The sequence below is a fragment of the Macrobrachium rosenbergii genome, chromosome 41 (genome assembly GCF_040412425.1).
Source record: "Macrobrachium rosenbergii isolate ZJJX-2024 chromosome 41, ASM4041242v1, whole genome shotgun sequence".
Taxonomy (NCBI): Eukaryota; Metazoa; Arthropoda; class Malacostraca; order Decapoda; family Palaemonidae; genus Macrobrachium; species Macrobrachium rosenbergii.
In genome coordinates this window covers 39,152,579-39,180,078 of record NC_089781.1, presented here as the reverse complement: position 1 = coordinate 39,180,078, position 27,500 = coordinate 39,152,579, and the positions used below count along the sequence as shown (strand labels likewise).

At 38.5% G+C, this 27,500-nt stretch overlaps 2 protein-coding genes across 2 annotated transcripts in view; one reads left to right on the top strand and one right to left on the bottom strand.

The window, feature by feature from the left end:
• The window catches only part of LOC136826818 (zwei Ig domain protein zig-8-like), a 116,809-nt gene that overhangs the window by 2,882 nt on the left and 86,427 nt on the right, over positions 1–27,500 (top strand). The window lies entirely within an intron of this gene.
• LOC136827104 (cerebellar degeneration-related antigen 1-like) lies at positions 10,190–10,573 on the bottom strand. The gene has a single exon (XM_067084861.1). The coding sequence runs from the start codon at positions 10,571–10,573 to the stop codon at positions 10,190–10,192; it is 384 nt and encodes a 127-aa protein (XP_066940962.1).

The window sequence follows — 27,500 nt, the reverse complement described above, 5'->3', positions numbered from 1 at the left end:
ACACTCACTCTTCCATTTAGGATATTCCTCTCAGTCTCATTCCAAATACTACCGAATTATACACTTTGCGACAACCTAATATCCTTTATTCAATTCACATGATGCATCTTTTCTATTGTGCTTATATTTTTTATCACTCCTGAATATCTCTACAGTTCTCACCATTTCAGTCCTTCTTACTTCATACATATTTACCCAAACAATTCATCTCAGCAGTTCAATTTTCATTCTTTTATTTGCATGGAAAATTCAGTCCAGTTCTTTAAGGTACGTTGTTTCTTACTGTCCCTTCATACATTCCGACTTTGGTTCCATGTACACAACTCTCTTCTAAATCTCTCATTTTAACATTGTTTGTTGAATTGACTCCCAAGTACATCCTTGAATCAATATTTCCATTCCTCCACCATCTCAATTAAAATTCACTGTATCATCTTTCTAGTTTCCACTATGTCTATACAGGCAACCTCAAGCTCTTTCACTTGTCTCTGAATTTTCTCTTCCCTATCCCTAATTAAACACAGTGTGCAAACATTATGTTATTTCATAATCTAGTCGTCACCCCTTTTCACCTGGACATTATCACCTACCCCATACACTTTCCTAAATGTCTCTTAATTATTTCTGTCACAGGTTGTTTCTAAGTCAGTGTATGCGACATAGTTTTCCTCTACTCTCTAACTTCAAAGAAATCTGTTTTATAATAAGCATTTGATCTAAATAGCATGACCCTTGCCTCAAGCCACATCTCTCTTCCCGATGAGCCTCTTGCACGCTAAGTATTGTTATGCCCCTTTGAGTTTTACTGCCATCCCCATCGTCTGCAGCCTTATACAAAATGCATTCATTCCTCCACCTCATTCCTTATATGGCACATCTGATGTAAGACCCTACTGATCTTGGTACGTCGTTACATCTTCAAGTCTCCTCCACAGGCATTCGCAAATGCACACCAACATATTTAACTCTTGCTTCATTCATATCTCACTTTTGTCCTCCATATTCAACAGATCATCCAAATACTCACTCCTCCGACCGGGTCTGTTTTCTTTATACAAAGCAACTCTCATTTTGAGTCATTTCCTCAGTGACCTTTTTCCACACATTCCTCCATCCCCCCCTTCAACCCCTGCTCAGGTTTAACAACAAATATTCACCATACCATAACTTTTTTTTAATTCTAATGGGATACTCCACGATTTATTCACATAAGCACCAATAAATAAAAAAATTCACTTTTAGTCAACGGTTATGAGTGATTATTATAAGACTAAGATACACACTGCATGACTTCTAAGAGCTTGCTGTTTCTCATTGTTGCAGGAATTTTAGAAATTAGATGAAACTGAATCACCCAGTAAACATAAAAACAAAAGTTGTCTTCTTGGTCCCATGAAAACAAGAATGCTTCCTTCACAAGTATGGAAGGGGTAGATTAGTGAAAAGAGCTAGCAGTTTCATGGAAATGATTCGTTGGATTTCCCTCAGTAACTCCGGGTTTGAAGTTGTATGTTCAGTCAGCCGAGCAAGCCTGCCGGGAGATAATGCATTATGTCTTCTGTTCTGAGTTATTTGTCCTGAAAATGCTGTTAACATTGTATTTGTACCTGGTCGGGAGGGATATTATTACTGTATTTAAGTTATTTTGAAACCTCCCTTTAAGATGTGACTTCTGATTGCCTCTATCTTTTCTCAGTTATCTCCTCTATTTCCTCTTAATGCTAACAGGCTTCTCGTTTCTTCCAAATGATACCTTCCACATCCGCTAACTTGATTAGTAGTGAGCCGAATTTATGTATTTTGCAAAGAAAATGAGAACCATTAAATGCATAACCTGAAAGATAAATTTAATTTATATAATAGCTGACCCAGACTGCGACAAGAAAATGTAATTTAATTCGATTGCCTGAGCCTCTAATTGTGCTCCCTTCGTTGTATTTCATTTTCGTTCTGCCTCTGGGAATCCACGTAGACTGTAGACGCGCTATCTGGATGAGTGGCGTTTGGCCAGAGGTGACGGATAAAGATATGGAAATTCCTAACAAAAACTCATAGGGCAGAAGGAGACTTCTAAGATTCTTCCGATTTCGGTTAATATATTCATATAAATTTCAGTATCTCTAATATTTCTTTATTTTATATTTATTATGGGCATTATGGAAAGCTTCTTTGATGGAGAGAGATCTGACTGTTACTGTTATTCATTTACTCAGTGGTATTTTCTATTAGTTTTTCTTATGTCCTCAAAAAAAAAAAAAAAACTCATTAAGATGACTGAGAACAAACCACTATACCTTCAAATTTCCTGACCCTCATTTGACACTCAACTGTTCCTTTATGAATATGTGTGTGCTAGCCTTCAAGTCACTGATATGAAATTGTTGTTTCTCAATAATTACCTTTTTCTTAAGGGAAATCTTAGTTGTGTTTTAAAGAATCTTAATATTAAGTTGTAATTTGCCACAACACGCACTAGAAATTTTAAGAATCTTTGATATCCTGCAAGTTAATCGAAAAATGATAGACGGCTCTTACGCCGCTAATACACCAGAAGAAGATTTCGAATGAATAGGAAGTCTTTTTCATCTCATTATCATCAGATTAAAGATGAGATGATGATCTTTGACATGTAGTGCGATGATGAAAAAACAATGTAGGCAAAGTTTACAGTAGCAGAAAGGGTGGAGTTGCTCTTTCCGGATTGCTCGTTCAAGAAAAGAAGGAATAATGTAATCCTGCCTACGTGCCCGTCTGTCTTTCTATCTGTCTCCTAAAGCAATGTGTCAAAATAACAACCTTTTGAAATTATTGTTTTGATGTGATTTCTGAGATGTAGTCTGTCAGGTCAAGCACCGCGGCGTTTCGGCCGTGTGGCGTTCAGTGAAAAGAGGCAGTTGGAGTGGTATAGGACAGCAAGACAGAGGGAGCCAGAAAATAAAGGACGTTTGCAGGATCGAAAGGTAGAGCTGGGGGAAACCCCCAGTTGCAGCAAGACTGAAGAAAGGAAACGGGAATTGAGGTAAAGTAAAAGGTTAAAAAGTGGGCTCAGCTACGGGCCGAAGGGACGGGGCAAACATCCTTTAGTAATGCCTGCAGAGCACTGACAGCACGTGACCACACCTCCAGAGGTAGCGCGGAAAGTTAAATGAAAATTTTGCGACCACAGGTATCCCTTCAACGACTGTTTTTTTTATTAACTATATAATTTCATTGGTTAAACTTAATAATTTCACTAGACCCTTCAATAAAATGAAATCAATAAATTATTTTTATGAGAGAGGACACACTTTCATTATTCAAACTCCATGCTACACTGTGTTTGATTTAAATATAGACGACAGTGAAGATATTATTTTTTTTGGTAAGATTAACAATAAGTCTGGATTTTTTGCGTAATTTTCCTTTTATGTCCCATATACAAATATACTCATTTATCTCTCTCCACAACTATTTTACTTTGATTAATTGTGATTTTTTTATAAAGTCCGAGCCAAAGTCTGCCGAGGGGCTGTTCACGTAGTAAAGCTAAACCGATCAGGGTAAAAATATCTTTGAGAAGATGTGTGAAGTCATAATTACCAGCAGAAAGATACCTGTACAACAACGACACAGTTTTTGATTGCACCATAAGCCAAAACAAAAACACCAGGAGCTTTAGAGTCTATTCATTTTTTCATCGAGAATTTTCCAAAAGCCTCTAAATGACGGTTGTTAATCTGGAATGAAAATAATATTAAACACTTGATCTTCTTGAGATGACCAGGTTACACATACACCAACTCTGATCCTAATTATCTGAGAGGCTGAGTACAGGACATGAAAAGACAGTAAAATCATATATCTAGTCAAATGAACTTTTTTTCTTTAAGATTAAAATGGCTGTTCATGTAACAGATTAAAATAAGTACAACTGAAGCATAAGAAATAAAAAAAAAAAAAATAGCAGAGCGTCGCGGAGCCTAGTCAAGAAATGTATAATAAAGACAATTATAAAACCATTTGTGAGAATCAAGTAAAATGTTTGCTGAAAACTTTCACTTTCCTCTAAGAAAGCTTGGATTTGGTCAGAAATCTCAAGTTGGTTTACAAGTGGCGTCTAGTCTTTTGGTGTTAAGAAACAAAAAAAAGGGGGGGTGGGATATTAGGGCAAAGTAAAGGTATCTCCAGCAAAATGATCATGCTTACAGAGAGATACTGATTTGACATTCATTTACCTACATTTCATGGCTTTCTGTTCAGTGTAAATGTTTGAATGAAAGGTAGAGCCTCATTATAGCTACAGGCGTAACTAGACGGATACACGTTTGTGAATCTCCTTATATATCTACAAGCACAATTTCCATCACTCACACGCTTATATACCATACAACTTTTCCGTTCTGAGAGGATAGTTCCACAGGTCGTATTTTAAACGTGAGGTTGCTAGCCCCATAGCCTTCTCCGTCCTGATCTCGACCTGCCAAAGTTGACTGAGCGGCGGGTACAAAATGAAGGAAATATTAGATTAATTTCAGACGATAGGACGTTATCATTTCCCTCTAGAAGCAATCTTGGGCATCATGCTGATGAGACGACTTTGCTAATGTATATGTATGTATATATATATATATATATATATATATATATATATATATATATATATATATATATATATATATATATATATATATATATATATATATATATATATATATATATATATATATATATATATATATCATGAAACTACAAATGTCGCTTAATATCAAATTTACGCTACTAAGCAACTCAGTCGAATATCTCCGACGGAGAATTATCACCGAAGGGGAATTTATAACTGATAAATAGATTGGTACTGCCGGGTCAGGAACCATCAACACAGAACTTATCCAGCAACTTCAGTCGACGTTACCACTAAGTATCAATCCATTTATCACTTATAAATTCCCATTCGGTGATAATCCTCCATCGGAGATATTCCCTTAAGTTATTTGTAGCTTCATGATAGGTAGCGTGAATTTGATATTAAGCGACATTTATAGCTTATCAAATTCACATATATAAGGGAATATATATATATATATATATATATATATATGTATATATATGATTGTATATAAATCACAGTGTGATAAAATTTTTCATATATATATATATGTATATATATATATATATATATATATATATATATATATATATATATATATATATATATATATATATATATATATATATATATATATATATAGCTTAGTGTAAGGAATCAGGGGTCAATCCATATTAATAATCATCAATAAAGAAAGAGAACACACACACCGTAATTGTCTATCTAATCACATCATCAGGGCAGTTAAATTGAAACATAAAATTCCTTTTAAAATTGTAAAAACTAAAATTAAAACTTAAGAATTAAAAAAGCTGAAAATTATTCTTACAAAATCTAAAATTAAAATTAAAGGAATGAACAAAAGTGATTAAATATAGACATTAAAATGAAAGGTAACTGTAAAATCAAAATGAAAATAGCAGTGAACAGAGTTAAAGAACACAAGATTAAGGACCGACCTAGAGGAGTGACAGCATTAAACTAAACGTAAAATAAATACAAACTATACAAATCACGACAAGTACAGAGGGGAGGAGGACTTCTATGTGTTTAACGACGGAACAAATTGATTAATAAAAAGTGATTCCAGAATAACACAGTCTTGGGGATTGGTGGTATGGCCTAAAATGCATAAGTCTTTACAAATTTGGAGTGGTTTCTGATATTGGAATGTTCCGGGTTTGAAATTCTGCTACCAGCACGGAAGCCTACGTCACGATGAGAATCGATACGCACCTCAAGGAGTCTGCTGGTGGACTCTACATAGGTCCCTGTTTAACATTCAGGACAATTATACTTATAAACAACACCAGAGGACATATAAGGTGATAATCGCTCTTTAGTTTTAAAGAGTGAACCGATGGTGAAAGGGTTCTTAGGAATATAATTAACATCAATGGCATAAAAATGTTCCTGAATAATTTGTGTGAACTTTTTGTGAAATGTGAGGTCACTTTTTATTAGACAATTTGTTCTCTCGTTAAACACACATACGTCCTCCTCCCCTCTGTATTTGTCGTGACTTGTATTGTTTCTATTTATTTTACGTTTAGTTTAGCGCTGCCACTCCTTTACTATGAGATTCAGAGCCTTTGGCCCGGTGCTTTTCCGGAATTACTTTTTTTCTGTGCATTTGACAAAGATATTACTTAGCCATAGTACACTTTACCTCCCTACCTAATTTTCGGCGGCATTCTTTATTACGTATATTAGAAAAAGGTATATTCATAAGAGTAAAATAAAGCAGCCGAAGGCAGTGGCGGAACACTAATGTATGGGTTCAAAGTTACACGTGACGTAAACATTTGACGTTCCGACTCCTCCCACAAGATGATGACGACAAACAGCTGTCTCTGAAATTCTGAATGACCATTCATACCTTGTCAAGGCTTCAAGAATGGCGGCTATGATAAGTCATTGTTCCCGTGGTTGCAGGACAGCTTTTGTGATTCGACTTGCACAATTGTTTAGAAGTGAGGAGACCAGTGGCAAACCCTACGTAAGCTTGAACAGGCAAATGAATAACAGGGCCCTTTTTTGGGTAATGACTACACCCGGACATCCAAGGCTACCAAGTTTTCGTCATTTGTTGACTTCCATAAGGTGCAGAAAGATGATTATATATGCTCTATAAAGCAATAGTTGTTGATTTCTTAGTAAAATATAACTTGCGAAACAACATTAAAACTTGCTTTGCCGCCCCAAAAAAATGTCATGGCTTATAATACATCACTGAATGACCTCTATAGGACCCAGTGCTTGGGCTTAGCCCGAAACGCCATAATCCACCCATTGATTATAATATCAAGTTTCTTCATATGTAATTGTGTTTAATAAAGGACCCATGTATGAGTATGTCATTTCATATGATCGCTACTGTCCTATTAGTGACACAGTACAACAATGACTGAATTGTAACATTATAATGAAAGTTGTTTTCATATTCCACATAATATTACCGGCATAGTAGTTCGATTGTTTGCACATTAAAAAGTATAAGTATACTCAGCCCTTCAATTTGCTCACTTAAATGATTCTTAATTGAAAGTGATGAATTGGCAGATCATCCAATTACGACCTACAATCAGCAACCGTTTGTCTTTAAGATTAGACGATGTCATTCTGGACTCATAAAACCTGATAATAGTAGGTGAATGAAAATATTAACAGTAATTATCTGCTTGTACATTATGCAGCAAAAGTCAAGCGACCATTTATTTTTCCCTTTTTTCGAACACCAAGAGTACAATAAAATGAATCCACCTAATTGCAAACTCTTTTCTTCCAGGATTCTAGCAATCGACCTCATGGCATAAATCCTATATACTACCACTAGTACTACCACTACTACAAAATGTAAACAAGGAGTATTGCCAAAGGTTGAGACTTTTTCGCGAATAGCCAATTATCCATCAAGAAGGAGGCAATTAATGACGTCATAAGTTGCGTCATTATATCTTCGAAAGACATTCCTCTGAGTTTGCTGGCGATATCTACAAGAAGTCGGTGTTACTTTTATAATTACCAGAATTATGCAACTTTCGTAATACAGAATACAGTAAAAAAATTAGGTAGATATGTAAGATACCCTGTGACAAAGTGTCATCTTTGTCAGGCATGTTGATAAAATCTTATTCCGGAAAAACACCGGGACACCGGCTGTGAACCTCATAGTAGGTCGGTCTTAATCTTGTGTTCTGTAACTCTGTTCACTGCTATTTTCATTTTTATTTTACTATATATTCTGTTACCTTTCATTTTAATGTATATAGTTTTAAAATTTTGTTCATTCCTTAATTTTAACATTGTGTATATTTCTTAAATTTTTTAAGAATAATTTTCAGCTTTCTGAATTCTTAATTTTAGTTTTACTTTTTACATTTTACAAGGAATTTTATGTTTCATTTTAAACATCCCTGATTATGTAATTAAATGACAATTTCGTTTTAATTTAAATAGCTTGTACATCTGCATATATATATATTTATTGATATTATAATATATATATATATATGGATGGTATTATATATATATATATATATATATATATATATATATATATATATATATAATATATATATATATATATATATATATATATATATATATATATATATATATAAATAATTGTATATATATATATATATATATATATATATATATATATATATATATATATATATATATATATATATATATATATATATATATATGTATAACATATATGTGTGTGTGTGTGTATATATATATATATATATATATATATATATATATATATATATATATATATATATATATATATATATATATATATATATATATATATATATATATATATATATATATATATATATATATATATATATGTATATATATATATATATATATATATAGATATATATATATATATATATATATATATATATATATATATATATATATATATATATATATATATATATATATATATATATATATATATATATATATATATATATATATATATATATATATATATATTTATATATATTATAATTAGCAAGAAGTGGCTAAAAGCCAACCCTTTAGAATGTTAAGAGTGGGGTTGTCGCTGCACAGCCGACCCAAGTTGACCCAGATACAAACACAGAAAACATATCAGTATTTTGATCTGTCCCTTCCCCTTACCTGGGACAGACATTTGGATGGCACGGTCAAAAGGGGCAAGGATAAGAGGTTGAGTGCCAATCCCTTAAGCAGCTGAAATGAACTGAGCTGCTTAAAACAACCATTCTATGAGGCAGAGTGATCCTGCTGAATTGTCTTTCCACAGGACACTTGGGGAGATGCAAGCAGATGGTCAAGACACCTGGAAGATGACACATCTTGGGCACAGTCACCATACGGGCCCGGCGTCGGGACCCCTACCCTTGGCAGTCAGTAGTCATGAGTTGGCAGTTAGCAGTCAGTAGTCATGAGTTGGCAGTTAGCAGTTGGCCAGACATTTCTTTTGATCCTTTTGTTATAAATACAATTACTTTAGTTAACCCCAGTGTTTACGTAACATTCCCTCATGAAGTAGAGCCCTAAGCTCATATGAAACATCCCTTTTTTCTTTTCTTTTTATGATTCCCTGGACCGTAAAGTCAATTTTCAAGGCCAAGTGAGTAAACTTTCGTTGCTGACCTGTTAAAGTGTTCTTCAAATCCAGAAAACCAGGGAAAATCATAAAAATGGCGACCTTCCCATAGATCTCGTTTTGCATTTGCAATTCACCCCTTATTGTTGCATTGTTGTGTTTGCAACTCGCCAAATCAGCCATTAGCAAAGCTAAACTGGGTGTGAGACAATTCCGAACCTGATACCAAGTGCACAGACCAAGAAAGTTCCACGTAAGTAATGTATTTATCTTAGCATAGAAAATTTTTACAAACGTGACTGACCCTAGGAAATTAGGGAAATAAGGATACATGCAACAACTGAGAGAAGAGAACCACTGTGTTAGATTTCGTTAATGCATGTCTTTCATGATAGGTATTTAGGAAACAATGAGTGCTAACCATTTTCTTTTTGAGGAATAGTGCGAAAAATTCCTCTGCATAAAATATTTTACTTCGCATTTCAGAATCACAAATTATTTAGGCACAGACAAACTCCCACATGGGACAAGATGAAATCAGTTTGCATTGCTGAAATACTCTCTCTCTCAGAGTAGCTAAAACTAAGTTCAAGTGTTAGGAAAGTGAAATTTGAACTCCGCATCTAGGCAAAATTACAAGGTTATCTCACCATTATCCGCCCATCCTGGGAATTTCCCTGCAGTCAAGAAAGCCCAGACAGTGTTTGTAAACAAAAGTGTTCACTCAACCAGTGTCTAAAAATAACCCACATCAGCCTAGAGTCAGACGACCTCAACTCCCCCCCACCTCTCCTTTCCCTCCCTGCATGCCTACCCGAATCTTCAATCATTGCCTGAGTAGCTTGTCCCCGTAACTTTGTCCATATTCGGGCCATTCTCAGCAAAATTTTTTTTTTTAATCCAAATTCCATTTCCTACAAGGCAAATAAGTCCTACGGGACGAACCCAATTTCCAAGTCCTACGGGACAAATCCAATTATCACGTCCTACAAGACAGAATTTCCAAGTCCTACGGGATGAATCCAATTTCCAAGTCTTAAGAGACGAAATACAAATTCCACGTCCTCTGTGACGTCCTCACATTCCATGTCCTCCATGATGTCCACAAATTCCATGTCCTTCGTGACGTCCTCAAATTCCACTTCCTCTGTGACGTCCTCAAATTCCATGTCCTCCATGACATCCTCAAATTCCACGTCCTCCGTGACGTCCTCAAATTCAAATTCCATGTCCCCCGTGACGTCCACAAATTCCACATCCTCCTCAACGTCCACCAATTCCACGTCCTCTGTGGCGTCCTCAAATTCCACATCCTCCATGACATCCTCAACTCCCACGTCCTCCGTGATGTCCTCAAACATGTCCTCCATGATGTCCACCAATTCCACGTCCTCTGTGATGTCCGTCCTGCATGATGCCTCAAATCCCACGTCCTCTGTGACGAAATTAATTCTAAGTCTGACGAGATGACACACCTACTATCCATGCAATAACCAGCAGAGGCCGTGCGAGGGTTAAAGTATATTTCTTCATTTTAGTCATTCAGGCCACCCCCACGTCTTATTAAGATAATATAATTCCAGTCGCCTGGTTGCCCCCACCAAAGTCGGTTCCCGATCCCATTTATTTTTTCATTTAACTTTAGAAAGCCCTACCAACTAAGTTTGTCAAAATGTCGACTACAAGAGCCCAACACAATGAGGACTTTAAGTTCTACATGCAGGCAGGAAAAAACCTGGGCATGTCGGGCCCAGAATTACAGGACTGGGTCCAGGGGAACCTAGACACTGCAGAGGCGGAGAGGGAGATAGAAAGGCAAGAACGGGAGAAAGAGAGAATTGCCCAGGAGAAGAGAGAGGAGGTAGAAAGAATTGAGACAGATAGAGAAGACTGGGAGAGAGAGAGAGAAGATAGAAAGGCAAGAATGGGAGAAAGAGAGTATTGCTCAGGAGAAGAGAGAGGAGGCAGAAAGAACTGCCCAGGAGAAGAGAGAGGAGATAGAAAGGCAAGAACGGGAGAAAGAGAGAATTGCCCAGGAGAAAAGAGAGGAGATGAAGAGGCAAGAGAGAGAAATAGAGAGGCAAGAGAAGGAAAAAGAGAGAATCGCCTAGGAGAGAAGAGAGGAGATAGAGAGACAAGAGAGAGAGAAAGAGAGAGAGGAACAAGAACAACAGCGCACCCATGAACTCCAAGTGTTGGCCCAAAGGAGTGCCTCTCCCCCAGCTCCCACTGCTGCGGGATGAGCGCCCTTAGCCGGCCCATTCGTTTATGCCGAAGTGGACTGAGGCAGAGCCCGAAGTTTGGCTCGAGCAGGCCGAAAGGGTCCTAGACTGCTGCACCCTCTCCCCGCTGAACTTTCCCTTGTTCTTACCAAATTCCTCAGAGGGAAGGCACTGATTGCCTATCACACCCTCCCAGTGGAGGACCAGGGAGATTGGGAGGTCGTACGCCAAGCTGTCACCAAGGCATATGAGATCACCCCCGAGCACTGGAGGAGACGATGGAGAGGGCAGACAAGAGATATGGGCCAGACGTGGTCAGATTGGGCGTACCACTCGGAACGGGTGCTAGCGAAATTGCTCAAGTCCGAAGGGGCCACCAGCACAGCCGAGGTACTCGAGAAGTTTAAGTTAGAACATTGCCTGCTCTACACCCCTCCCACTCTGGCCATGCACATAGTAGAAAAAAGCCCCTGCAACACAGACAGAGTGTTGCCGCATAGCTGATACGTGGGAGACTCACCACCCTCAGGAGGGATCAATGTGGCAGAAAATCTACCCCCTGCCCTTCCACAGGGGATCTGCTCCCCCCAAAAATGGGCACTCGCAGAAACCCGTTGTGTGTGGGTTCTGTAGGAAAGCCAGGCATTCCACCGAGCAATACCGAAACAAGCAAACAGCGCCTCTTAAATCCTCTCCTAGAAACCCACCAAATAACTCACCAGCACCCTCCAAAGGGCAGTGCAAAAAGATTTTAGACAAAGCTATTGCACGTTGTGCAAGATGTATGGCCACTCTCCCTCATGGGCGAAATGCCCTAAAAATAATAAATCAAATACTCCCGCCATTGCCTTGGCCATCATGAATTCCGAGTCCTTGGGCCCTCCACCGATGGTCCCATATATGTGGCCCCTCCCCGGGGCAGCTACCCCGCACACCGAGTCAAGGTATTCGATGATTCTGGCATGCAAATCTCCCTCATACGAAAGTTCCCTATGGAACTATCGTCAACAGACAAAAGCTCTTCACAATCGATGGAGTAAATCAGTTTAAAATGATACTCCCTACGCTTCAGTTGAGAGTCACAAGACCTCATCAATCTATAATTTGCAATCTTGCAGTAGCAAGCTATCTTCCTGGGGATATGATGTCCTCCTGGGACAGGACTTTCAGTCCTCACCTAATTCACAACAATCCAGGGGTCCAAATTCCCCAACTAATTCCACAGGCGTGAGTACTCCTCCCCTGCCTTTCCCCCAGTCAATACCAGCCCCTGCTGGATACCATAAGGACGTGAAGTTTCTACCAGTGCCACCTGAGTACAATATACAGTGGCCCCCTTGATCGATTCCTGATTCCATTCCAGTGCCCAGCCCTGCTTCAGTGCCAGTGCCAGGACCCTAATCAGATCTCCCTCCAGGAGATACTAAATCCCATTCCAAATCACTGCCAGTGCCACTTGCATGCACCGAGCTGTGTCAAGCTCCGTCCGTCCTGACCAACGAGTACACGAATCCACTGATAGTGCCTGACCCTGCCTTAGTGCCAGTGCCAGAGCACACCCCTGATGTCCATTCAAGAGATCCCACTCAGGACCCCCTCTCTTCTCCCGGCCTGACACCACTACCAGCGTCGGTAAGAGATGGCTCCTCCCAACCACAGCGGAAGTTCACCCCAAGGTGCAGTTTCGCAACCCGTGCCTAAGCTGGTTATTGATACCTACGAGCCACTCACGTGGCCCCCTGTCGCAGCTCTTGGAGTTCATCGGCCAAGTGAGAGATGGCAGAATCCTGACTCACGATTATGTCTGCGATGGACTGAAACAGAGAGGAGGCTGTCGGGGGAGGGCCCTGGGGAGTTATTTGGTGGGTTTCTGGGAGAGGATTTAAGAGGCATTGTTAGCTTGTTTCAGCATTGTAATAACCAGGTACTTTGTATGACATCTATATATATATATATATATATATATATATATATATATATATATATATATATATATATATATATATATATATATATATATATATATATATATATATACCTTATATATATATATATATATTATACTTAACATTCTTTGAAACTGCAATCAGCAGAAGTGGTAATATAACTAGACGTGTTTGTTTGTGTGTACGCATTTGTATGTGTGAATACTTACTTATTTTACAACTTCAAAACTTTAAACTGCAATCAGCAGAAGTGCTAATTAGGCAGCTGTCATTTGTTCATAAAGGACTTTTGCTGAATAGTAAATAAAGCTTTTGCTTAAGAAACCTAATTTGCAAGTATGGCATCTTTATGGAACAAGCTTATTTCCGGCTCATAAGCAAAGTGTTATGTAGTACCAAAAGGATTATTTTCTCAGTAATGAATAACTCTTTATCCTTTTAACACGTAAATACTTACCTCTCTTTAATAAAGGAGGCATTACAATAGTTTTAGGTAACTATAAGAGAACGGATAGCAGTTTTATGACGTAATAATTAAAAATAATTAGATGTGATGCATGCTGCCAGCCTTCAAATGTAAAATATACATGCACGTCCACACATACTCAAAACACACACACACACACACACACACACGCATATATGTATGTATGTATGCATATATATATATATATATATATATATATATATATATATATATATATATGTGTGTGTGTGTGTGTGTGTGTGTGTGTGTGTGTGTGTATGTGATGTATGTATATGTATTATGTATATATATATATATATATATATATATATATATATATATATATATATATATATATATATACGCAGACACAGCTGGACATTTTTACCACATTTATATGCAATTGTAATAACGACAATGCCCTCTTGGCTTCTCAGATTTCTTTTACACTTATTTGTTATGTTGCAACTACAAAGCCTAAGATCCAATTGGAAGGCTGAAGAAATTCTGAGCTCTGCAGCAAGATTCGAGCCCAAGTCCGGAATATCAGAACGAGGTTATGTTACCGACTTGACCACGGTCGTTAACGTGACCTTGTTCGGATAATTCATATGAGCGTTCGAATCATTCTACAAAAGACAAAATCTCTTCAAATTCATCCATTAGATGATTATGATCTTAGGCCTTATAGTGACAAGCATATCCAAACATTGTTAAGAAATAGAGAAGTTAAGAGGGCATTATTTATTGCAATTACAAACATATATGTATGTATATATATATATATATGATTATATATATATATATATATATATATATATATATATATATATATATATATATATATATATATATATATAATATATATATATATATATATATATATATATATATATATATATATATATATATATATATATATATATATATATATATATATATATATATATATATATATATATATATATATATATACATATATATATATATATATATATATATATATATATATATATATATATATATATATATATATATATATATATATATATATATATATATATATATATATATATATATATATATATATATTCTTATGCTGTGGTTTTCATAGTGCAGTAATCTCCCCGTGTGTATGTGTGAGTTGTTGTATAACTGTATGATTTTGTATTCAGATAACACCAGATACCGTAAAAAGAGTTAGCGTTAGGTAAAATTGTTGCGCTCTGTATGGTTTGTGAGAAGGGACGGTAGGCGTGTAGAGAGGAGGGACAGAGGCTGACTGTTCTGGAGAGAGAGTGGTTGTTAGTCAATATTCAAAACTGCTTAAGTAATGCATTCCATTGGGACGTGATCAAAACACTGTGGGGTGGAAAATTCCATTACGAAAATTGCCTAACGTCATTGAGGAATTTTCTATGAAACGATGTTTTCCATTCTTATTATAATAACTAGAGATTCTCTGGTTCTGAAACTATGCAATGATAAATATCATTGTTAATTGTAATTCCACTTCCTCTCTAATTATCATTTTAAAGAGTTTTTAAAATAATAACCTCGTCTGGGACCTGTCCATGCACCCATAGGCTGTTCCCTGCTGCGTCTAAGACGCCCTTACAAGGGGCCCACACTCAGAGACCAAAAGCGTTGCTGAAGGGATATGCGCTCTCCCTCTCTCTCTCTCTCTCTCGCTCGCTCGCTCTTGTTGTAACGTAATTGATATTTTGGTAGACGATGGTCGCTCATATCCTTTAACTGTTTAATTCCTTAGTAAATGTGTCTGAGTTATCTGAACATTGTATTTTATTAAGTGTGTATATAACGGCGCCTAATTAAAAACACGAAGCATTGTAACATAATTATTGGTTTTTAATGCACTAAAAATATTTGCAGTGATTATATGTAAAGATACCTTTTCACTTTTTTTTTTTTTATATTTTTTCGTGTTATATGTTTAATGCTTTATCTTTTGAAGAATTTTTCTTTTATACATATATGTGGTGTGTTTACTATTGCCTTAATTTTTGCTTTACATTTTTAGATATTTAATCTTTTGCAGAGTATATTTCTGTGCCCTTTGTATCCACATTTTATATGATTGATTTATTTGCCTTATTTTGTTTAACACTTGGGAATTGAAATTTTGTTACTTAACAATTTAAATTCTTCTTGAATAATTTTTTGATTAATTAATAAATTAATTTCTGATTTAATTTTGACTGATGATTAATTCAGATTTAGTCCAATTTTGTTTTGTTTTCAAGTAATAATAAATTTCCCTGAGACTGTTAATGTCATGTATAATCTTTGAATTTAGAAATAGATTTTTGTATTTAAATATTATATCAGAGTTTCATTCATTGACCCACCAGTAATTTTGATTTGAATTAGAGATGGAGTGGTAAGTGAGATGTTTTCCTTCAAGTAATTGAAGTGAGCTCGAGCCAGGGAAATGAAATAAATAGAAATACTTGAACTTTTATAATGTTAATGGAATGACGCCCTTAGATTTTACCTCACACCTGTTTAACGAACTTAATCTGCTTTCTTTCATGATTGATAAGTTTTATAAGGGATCACTGTTGCCTTTAGAGAAATCAGTCGTTTTGTATGTGTGATGAAGGTTCAGGTGTCTGGCTGTTGTGAGGTAACTATAATTGTTGAATATATGGTAAGTTTGGTAATCAAATATCAAGCACTTAGATACCAGGTTTGATTTGAAGAACAGACACTGGACATTTCCCCCCATATATAAATGGTGCCCTAGACTCCGGGAAAACAGATCACAAATATGCTCTGGTGTATACTGGTGGTGTTAGGGACATATTTATTAGGAGAGTGACCATATAGTTCTTTTATTTTATGAGGAGAGTGACCATATAATTGTTTTTTGCATTTTATTGTGTTGAATTGTTGTCATATTGAATTGTTAATTGAATAATTGAAAAAATGGCTCTATTCGACGTTCAGGAGTTTTTAGCAAACCCCTCCATCCAAGAGTTATTTGAAATCACTCTGACTAAAGCACATTGGAGTGAGATAGCAGTCGCATGTGGTGGTCAGGTGTCTGCCAACATGGTAAAGGCACAAATAATATTCATTGCAATCCAAGCATTGATGGACTCTGGTAAAATAGATGAAGAATTAGGAGAAGCACAAGAATTGTTGAACACAGCTGAGGCAGAACTTATAGATAAACATGGGCAAAAGAAAGAGAAAAGTGATACAGAAGCAGAGCTTAGACGTCTAGAAGCAGAAGCAAATTTGATTAAGCTGAAGATGCAAGCTGAAAGAGAGAAAATGCAGGCAGAAAGAGAAAGAGAAGACAAAGAAAAACGAGAAAGAAAAGAAAGAGAAGAAGAGAAAGCTGCTGAAGAATTAAGAGAAATAGCTAGACACAAGAGAGAGATGGAAAGGTTGAAAGCTACAACTGAATTGCCTGTAACACCTTCTAGCCCTACTCAAGGTGATTCAGACCCTGTATTTGATGTAGTAAGAGTGCAGAAATTAATTCCGAAGTTTACAGAAGAAGCTCCAAATGAGTTTTTTGATCACTTTGAAAAAGTGGCTGCAGGTATGGGATGGCCAGAGGATAAATGGTCAGTCTTGTTACAGAGTGTTCTCATTGGTAAAGGAAGAAGTGCCTATTTAGCCTTATCAGCTGGGCAGTGTAAAGAGTACAAGGTACTTAAGCACAATGTGCTACAAGTTTACCAGATGACCACTGAATATTATAATGAAAGATTCAGATCTTTGAGAAAGGATGACCAGATAACTTTCTTGGATTATGCCTACAAAGTGAGAAGATGTTTTAAACGATGGTTGGAGGCTGCTAAAGTTAAAACATTTGAATATCTTGAAGAATTAGTTGTTCTTGAACAATATCTTAGGGGAATTCCTGAACACATAAGAGCCTATCTGAGAGAGAGAGAGATGAATAAACTTGACAAAGCTGCTACACTTAGCGAGGACTTTAACATCATAAGCAGCAGAAGGATCTATAATGTCAAGTACCAGAATCAACGCACAGGTTTTAGGTCTCTCCCAAATTTCAGGAGCAGATTTAATGGGAATCCTACAAGTGGTAATACCAAGTCAATGCAGGGTAATATCCCTCAGCAAGCTAAAGTAAAATCCTCATATAATAATGTTGCAAGGCAATTACAGAAGCCTAATGTTGTCTGCTACAAGTGTGGGAGAGCGGGACATTTCAGTTGGGAGTGTCATCAGACACATTGGTGGTCCAAACCAGTTGGTCAAGTAGTAAGAAGTGACCAGGGGAAACAGACTACAAAGAGCAATGTGGGGAGGAGTCAAACTCCAGTGAAGACTGAGACTAAACAAGCTGAATGTTTAGCAACCAGTGGAAATGTAACTTCAAGCAGTGAGTGGCTGAGCAGTTTGGAGGCTTTTAAGCCATATATCTATGAGGGTATGCTGAATACTCCAGGAGGAAGTGTGCAGGTACCAGTCAAGGTGTTACGTGATACAGGGAGCAACCATAGTGTGGTAGTCCGTGGTGCTCACCCCGAGTTGGAGGAGAATCTTACAGGAGATTCTGTTATTTTGAAGGGTATAGGAGGAGAAGAGGTAACTCCTATATGCTGCTTACACCTGTCATGTGAATTAGTGACAGGAGATGTTGATTTTGCTGTAAAGGACTCACTGGCTGTTGAAGGTGTACATGTTCTGTTAGGGAATGAAGGTGGTGGTGTGCCATTTGTTCCTTGTCCTATAGTGACAGATAAACCATTGAGGATTAGTCCCACAGTAGATTTGGAGAAGAATAACCCCCACCTGTTTCCTAGCTGTGTGACTACTAGGAGTATGAAGAGGACTATGCTTGTAAGTGAAGAGACTGAGGATTTACCCACTCAAGAAGGATCATTGAGCTTTGAAGAGTTGTTCCAGAGAAATGATACTTCCCCTAGTGCTGACCAAGAAGAGGTTTCCCAAGGAGAAGCTGTCGTCCCTGAAGAGACTCTGAGTAGTCAAGATGTTCCTGAAGGTAAAAGTGAAACTACAGTAGCTGAGTTAGCAGATATTGAGAGCTCAACCCTTGAAGTTGGTCAGGTGACCAGAGAGAAGCTAATGGACCTACAGAAGAAGGATGCATCATTAGCTGAGTTGTTTTTCAGAGTTGTTGATCAAGAAGAGATGCAACAAACTCCTACCTGTTATTATCTGAAGGAAGGTTTGCTGATGAGGAAGCATAGACCTGCAGATATACCAGATGCTGAATGGGGCAAATATCATCAAATTTTGATCCCACATCCACTGAGGAAGCAAGTAATAGCAGTAGCTCATGAGTCTGGACATATGGGAATCAGGAAGACTGTGGAGAAGACCATGAAATATTTTTTCTGGCCTGGACTTCACAAAGATGTTAGCAAGTTCTGTCGGGAGTGTCATACCTGCCAGATAGCTGGAAAGCCAAATGAAACCATTCAGAAAGCCCCCTACAACCTATAGAAGTTATAGAAGAACCCTTTAGCAAGGTGATTATAGATATGGTTGGACCACTGCCGAAGACGAAGAAGGGTCATGAGTATCTGTTAACATTGATGTGTCCTGTGACAAGATATCCTGAGACAATCCCTGTTAGAAACATATCTGCCAAGATAGTTGCTGAGAGATTAGTGGAGTTTTTCTCAAGGTTTGGGATACCAGAGATTGTACAAAGTGATAGAGGAACCAATTTTACTTCCAGACAGTTTCAGGATGTGATGAACTTGTTAGGAGTGAAACAACAGTTGTCCACTGCATATCACCCAGAGACTCAAGGAGCCTTGGAAAGTTTCTCAAGACATTGAAAAGTATGCTGACTAAGTATTGTTCTGAGTCTGATGTTGGTGTACAATTGATGTTATTTGAAATTAGGAATGGTTATCAAGAAAGCATGGGTTGTTCACCTAACGAGATGATTTTTGGTAGAGAAGTGAGAGGACCGTTGAAAATTCTTGCAGAAAATTGGGAAGAAAATCAAGTGGAAGTCCAAGGAGAGCATGTAAAGAACTTGAGGAAAAGATTGGAAGAGATTAGAAAATTCTCTTTAGAAAATCTGAAACTGAGTCAAGAGAAAATGAAAAGGAGATATGATAAGAAAACTAAGCTAAGAAATTTTAGTGTTGGTCAACAAGTGTTAGTGTTTTTACCAGTCAAGAGATTTCCCCTTTCCAACAAGTTTCAAGGTCCTTACAAGATAATTGGGAGGTTAAGTGATAGAACTTATGTAACTGAAACACCAGAAAGACGAACACGAAAAAGGAAGGTACATGTAAACCTCTTAAAACCTTACTTCTCAGAAACCAAAATGGAAACTGTGTCAATAACCCAGACAGCTTCAACTACAAAAGATGACGATGGATATGAATTGGGAGCTGAAAGAAAGATGATTAATTCTTCAATTTTGGAAAATTTGGAGGATAAACTGAAACATCTGAGTGTTGAGCAAGGTTGTGAGTTGTGTGAAGTGATTAGAAGCTTCACAGAACTGTTTGCAGATGTACCTAGGTGTACTGATCTGATCAAGCATGAGATCAAGATCCAAGAAGATGGCAGACCATTCAAGCAGAGAGCTTATCGCCTATCACCTTATCATTGAGATGTTTTGAAGAAAGAAGTCGAATATTTGTTACAGCATGGATTAGCAGAACCCAGTTCAAGTCACTACAGTTCTCCATGTGTGTTAGTAAAGAAACCGGATGGCTCATTTAGGGTGTGCACTGATTATAGGAAACTGAATTCCATCAGTGTGGCTGACAATTACCCCTTGCCTCTTATAAATCAGTTACTTGATAATGTTGGGCAAGCCAAGTTTGTCTCCAAGATAGACTTGTTGAAGGGATACTATCAAATTCCCTTAGATGAGAATGCTAAGTTGCTGTCAGCTTTTATTACTCCTTTTGGATTTTATCAGTATACTGTTCTGCCATTTGGTCTGATGAATGCACCGGCAATGTTTCAATGAGTGATGGATCAACTGCTAGGGTCCATAGAAGGAGTAGGTGTATATTTGAATGACATAGTCATTTACTCTACAACATGGGAAGAACATCTGAAGATCCTGAGGAAAGTTTTCAAGAAACTAAGGGAAGCAGGACTAACAGTCAACCTAGAGAAGAGTGAGTTCGCGAAGGCAACTGTGCAGTATCTTGGGTTTGAAGTTGGGAAAGGCATTCTCACTCCAGTAAATGCTAATGTAGAAGGTATCCGTAAGGCTACCCCACCTACTACTAGAAAACAGCTATAGAGATTTTTGGGCATGGCAGGATTCTATTGATGTTTCTGCCCGAATTTCTCAGCTGTAGTAGCCCCCTTAACAGACTTAACTCGTCCCAAAGCTAAGTTTGTTTGGACTACAGAATGTCAAGAATCCTTTGAGAAGGTAAAAGCCATGTTAACTTCAAAACCAGTACTTCAGGCTCCAGACTTCAATAAGAAATTTGTGATACAAGTGATGCCTCTGACTGTGGAATTGGAGCTGTACTACTTCAAGAAGATGAATGTGAACTTTTGCATCCCGTATGTTTCATGTCTTCGAAACTGAAAAAGCATCAGAAAGTGTATTCCACGATAGAAAAAGAAACTCTAGCCTTAATCACAGCATTGAAAAAGTTTGAAGTGTATGTGAACAGACCTAGGAATGAAGAGATTTTAGTGCTGTCTGATCACAATCCGCTCACGTTTTTACAGCGGATCAAGAATCACAACCAGAGACTCACTCGGTGGTCTCTGTGCTTGCAACCCTATAATATTAAAGTACAGCATATTTCAGGTAAGAACAACGTGGTTGCTGATTACTTATCCCGTTGTGAATCGTTGGATTCAACCCCGGGATAACCAATCTTCTGGGGAGAGGAGTCTTATGCTGTGATTTTCATAATGCAGTAATCTCCCTGTGTGTATTTGTGTATTGTTGTATACTGTATGATGTTGTATACTGTATGATTTTGTTCCTGTTATGAAGACATCTTCAGAGTAGAATATTTATTCTATGTAGGATTCATTATTTTAGCAGGCCCTTATTATTACCTGCCCAGTAATTCATCATTCTTCTGATCTGTGTTTGTTATGTAAATATAATTAGTTGAGAGAACCCTTGAGTTTACGTAATTTTCCTCACATGAAGAAGGCCCTAAGCCAAAGATTTCCCTCAGTTTGTCTACAAATTGTCCTAATATTGAGTCAGATGTGTAATAAATAAAAGGAACTCCCTGCATTCATCAGTTGCCCCCCAGCAATCAAATAAGTATCCCCCAGATACTTGCAATAATAATAAGACGCTCAAAGAGAAACTGAGGAATGCACAGATGGTGCCAAATAACTCACTTCAACACTAATGCATAATTACATTAACGCCGAATGCTCCAGCACAAATTACTGAAGGTCATCACACAATGAAAAATAAATGAAATGTTAGACAGAGAAATAACAGGTATCATGACTGACTAAAAGAACCTTATTCCAGCACATTACCTTCGTCAAGATAACGGCGTCCTTGTTCGGTAGGGTGCTGGCTATGGAGGAGGGATTCATAATGTCACTACAAAGTATAGCCCTGGGGTCGAACATGTGGTTCAGAGGCAGGCAAGGTAAGGACGTCTGTCTTCGGGTCATGTTCTGAGCATTCTCTCTCTCGATTCTCGTTGCAGCATTTATAAATAACCTTCAGGGATTGCGCATCGCGTCTAACTGGGTGGCGCAAAGGTCAATCTTTGTCATGTTTTCTATAATGATGACGCAATGGCGTCAGTCAACCCACGTGGGGGGTTCAGAATGAGGGGGGGGGCCAACTTTCTCTTTTTGGCTCCTCCCTTGCCTTAGTGGATGCAGAGAAGGTCCAATGGTCAGCTGGAATTAGGCCTAAAAGCAGTCACTTTGAACAGAGAGAGAGAAAGAGATGGGTTAGGCTTAACCATTTTGGGGAATGAAGGAAAGAGTTATGAAGGGGCAAGTGGAAGCCCACAATTCTTGTAATTAAATAAATTTAATTTAATTTTTATTTCTTTCTCAATTATGTTATAAATGTAAAAACTGGTGAGGTTGCAAGAAAAGAGGTCCCCATCCATGGCACCTCCCCACCCAAGTTAGCATTCACACCCTGGATCGGTTGAGAATGATTACCAGCGAGCAAACTCACTTAAAAACTTTCCTTTACTTCTCCCTCATTTCCCTTTGATGCCTTATAATTTAACTTAACCTTCTGCATAGCAATTAATTTTTAAGAGGCAAACAACATTGTGGCATTTACGTTAACTCAGAATATGACATATTTTTATTAACTTCCTATTATGTTAAGGTAGCGTTAAAAAGACTATTTTCACAACATAATGGTATAGTTAAAACAATGAATTAATACTAGGTTAATTCTAGAGATACTTCATCAACTCTTAATAATAATCAATTATGAATTTTGTGCGCATGCAGTTAGTCTGCCTTGAAGAGGCATTACAATAAGGTAAATATGGTCTTAGGTGTTTCCACGATACTTGAGCAACAACTCAGTGCCATTTGGGCACTATAAACACAAGGTCGTGAGTCTGAGACTCGAGATTTATTACAGAGATTCACAAAGAGATTAGATGACAGATTTGGAGTAATCAATGATTGTAAAACAAAATGACAATTAAATATGCCAAAATTACATTCCTTAGCCTATGGAAGACAGCTAGGATCCTTATTAGCCCAAGAAAGCTGTAAAGGTAGCCAGAGGGCGCGACCCCTCCGGCAGGATCAGTTTCCAGCATCTACGATAATGGCACTGTGCCAAGTTGGCACTCTTATAATAATAACTAATGGCTATGGCATATCGTATTTTAAATGCATCATACTGCAGTAGGCATGAAGGGAAGTCATAGGACTTATACAGTTGGCATATCTGTCAGTGGCACTCTGCATGGGCAGAGGGGATTAAAGTAAAATGGGGTCTTGGTGAGGCATAAATAAATGTGAGTAATAATCAAAAGTAAGGAAGGGAAATGTTAGAGGAAAACTAACAGATAGAGTTATAAGGGAAATAGAATAGGGAAGGACCCTGACATCCTCTTCTGGATAGAGGTGCTATAGTCTTCATAGGGAAAGGGATGGCACTGTGCCAGTTTGGCACTGGTACCAGGAGAGCTCAGGGTCTTTTTAAACTACCTGGAATTATCCACACCCTTGGTATTTTCTCCATAGACCTCTCTTACTGTGATGGTTTGTCTCAGTCGGGGAATCAGTGGAACCGAGCCCGGGGAGGGTAATTGAGTGCCACCTGTGCCGGCTTCTTTGATGGCTGAAGCAGAGACCTTCTTTACAAGCTCTACCACGATCCGTCACAGTTCCTTGAGTTCATCGGCCAATTGAGACGTGGCAGAATCCTTACTCGCTGTTGTGTCAGCAGTGAACTGAGACAGAGAGGAAGTGGTCGTGGGGGGCGTGAGAGGCTCGCATTTATGAATGACTAGCTCAGGCACAGGTTGAGAGGCCGCACCTTTGGATGAGCTTCCGCTGTGGTCTGAAAGATCCATCTCTCTTAACAGCATTGGTAGCGGAGCCAAGCTGGGAGAAGAGAGGGGGCCCAGACTGGTCTCTGGAAGGGAGATCAGAGGCGTGCTCTGGCACTGGCACTAAGGCAGGACCAGGCACTAATAACTGATTTGGAATTTGCTCGTCATACGTGACGGATAGAGCTTGGCTCTGCTCAGTGCAAGCAAGTCACACTGACAGAAATTGTGAATCAAGAGTAGGATCTCCTGGAGGGGGATCTACTTGGGCCCCTTACACTGGCACTTGGGCAGGGCCAGGCACTGGAATGGGATCGGGAATCGATCCTGGTGGAGGGGGCCACTGCACATTGCACTCAGGTGGCACTAGCAGTGGGGCAAAATCAGGCATTTGAGTTTTCCTCTTGTCTAATAAATGATTTGGGGGATTTGGACCCCTGGATTGCTCTAACTTAGATGGGGACTGGAAGTCCTGTCCCAGGATGAGGTCATAATCTCCAGGAATGTATCTGGCAACTGCGAGGTCGCAAATTTCAGATCTATCAGGTCTCGTGATCCTCAACTTGATAGTAGGAAGTATCATTTTAAAGTGATTGACACCCTCAATAGTAATGAGTTTAGGTCTGTTGATAATAGCTCCCCGGGAACTTTGCCTTCCCTTATGTGGGACATTTGTGTGCCAGAATCATCAAATGCTTTGACCTGGCTGGTGGGGCACCTACCTCGGGTAAGTGCCACATAAATGGATCAATGATGGCCAAGGCAAGGGCTGGCATACTTTATTATTATTATTAGGGCATTTTGTCCATTGGACAGAGTGCCCATAAACTTTGCAAGCCAGGCAATAAGTCCAGCTATAATCTTCACCTGGACCTGTCCCATAGGAGGGAGCAGGCCATTTACCCTTCATCCATGACCCAGGTGTGGCTCGGTGTGTTGTCCTGTTTGAGGACGTAGAGGGGTTTTCTGGCTGATTCTCAGCCTTCAAGCAACACTGTTCAGTGGGGTGCCCTGTTCTCTTACAGTACCCACACACAAATTTCTTATGGGGAGCCCATTCTTGTGAGGCTGCTGGGAGGTGGTCGAGGCAGGCGAGGAGCGATATAATTTTTGGCCTTGGGAACTAAGATGGGGATGATGCGTGTCCCATATGTCAGCCCAACAGCTGCACTCGACCACTGTCTTAGGCGCCTTATCGCACAAATGAGTGGCGAGAACTGGAGGGGCATAAAATAAGAAGTCCTCAAGCTGGAAGAGTTCAAGACTTCCTCCACACTAGTGGCTTTCAGAGATTTTAGCCATCATTGTAGGGCTTGGGTCTTTTTGAAGATCCACTCAGACCAGGTTTGACCTGATTCCTTGGGCATATTTCTCCACCTTTTCCTCCAATGGTCGGGAGTTATTTCAAAAGCCTTTATAATGGCTTGGCAGACAAGGTCAAGATTTCCTTGATCCTCAGGGGGGAGAGTGTTGAATGCAACAGCACCCTTTCCTTCAAGGTGCCATCCCAGGATCAGAGAAATTTCTTCAGTAGAGGGCTGATAGGTCATCAGGACCTTTTCAATATGGTCGAGCCAGGATTCAGGCTCGGCTTCGTCCCATTTTCTCATGAGGGTGCCTACATTGCTGAGAGTTGAGTGAGGAGAGGGTGTTGATGTGTTGTGCCTGTCATGAGCTGCCATTGCAAGCTGATGAACTCTTTCCTTCTCCCTCTTCTGTCTTTCTTTCTCCTTCTCCTGTCTTTCTGCCTCGTCTCATTTCTCCTGGGCTAGTCTTTCTCTTTCCTTCTCCTGTCTTTCTGCCTCTTCTCATTTCTCCTGCGCTATTCCTTCTTTCTCCTTCTCCTGTCTTTCTGCCTGTTCTCGTCTCTCCTGGGTTATTCTTTCTTTCTCCCTCTCCTATCTTTCTGCCTCTTCTCACTTTTCCCGGGCTATTCTTTCTTTCTCCCTCTCCTATCTTTCTGCCTCTTCTCGTTTTTCCCGGGCTATTCTTTCTTTCTCCCTCTCCTATCTTTCTGCCTCTTCTCGTTTTTCCCGGGCTATTCTTTCTTTCTCCCTCTCCTGCCTTTCTACCTCTCTTTCCACCCTAGCACCGTCTACCCTCTCTTGGACCCATTCCCCCAGGGCTTGTCCTGATAGTCCCATGTCCTTTCCAGCAGACATGTAGAATTTGAAGTCGTCATTTTGCTGGGCTCTGGATGTCATAGACATCTTGGAATAATGCTTATATGGGCTTGACCCATTAGAAAAATCAAATATGTCTGAAAAGACTCAGTTATCTGAAAAGACTTAAAATTCAGTGTCTGAAACACGCAGTTTTTCAGAATGAACAAGATTTGATATGCCTGAATAAGACAAATGTGTCTGCATAAGACAGATAATCTGGTTTAATATGTCTGAATAAGACAAACCTCAGGGTGTCTGAAAGGATTGTTAAAATTAATATGTCCGGATAAGACAAATCTAAAACGCTCAATTATTCAGAATTAATGAAAATTGGTATGTCTGAATAAGACAGATGTCTGAATAAGACAAAATTCAAGTTGTCTGAAACAACTCAGTTAAAAATTAAAATATCTGAATAGGACAAATTTCAGGATGTCTGAAGAGACTCAGTTAAAATTATTATGTCTGAATAGACTTAGTGGTTCTTAATGAATGAAAAATTAGCCCAAGCTAATGAAAAAAGTACATCGATCCTATCGAATATTAAAATCTCCAATGCACGAGGTTAAGGAAAAAATATGCTTAATCTTATAACATGCACGGAGGCAGTGCGGACTGTCGGGCGGGTCTCTTGACTGCATGTCTACCTGCCTACACCTTTGTCTCACACTCGAGCCTGCCCGCAGTAATGAATGAACGAGGGAATTCTAGCTAAAGTTTATTGCTTTCAAAAAATGCGGCGAGGTGCATGGACCTATGGATAAAATTTAGCGAGCAAAAGAAAGGGGTATATGAGCGCTGTGCATGCAGTTTTATAACAATGGAATTTCTGACGGAACTCACAAATCAAAGATGGCGGACGGTTAGGGCTGGGCCCACGTGGCCTGAAATTGACGATTTCGAGTCGGAATTTACTATTCTCTCGTTCTGAAAGCAGAAATTTAGATTCCTAAATACTTCCTAGCTTTTCCTATCGATCTAGCAATGGAGAGAGAGAGAGAGAGAGAGAGA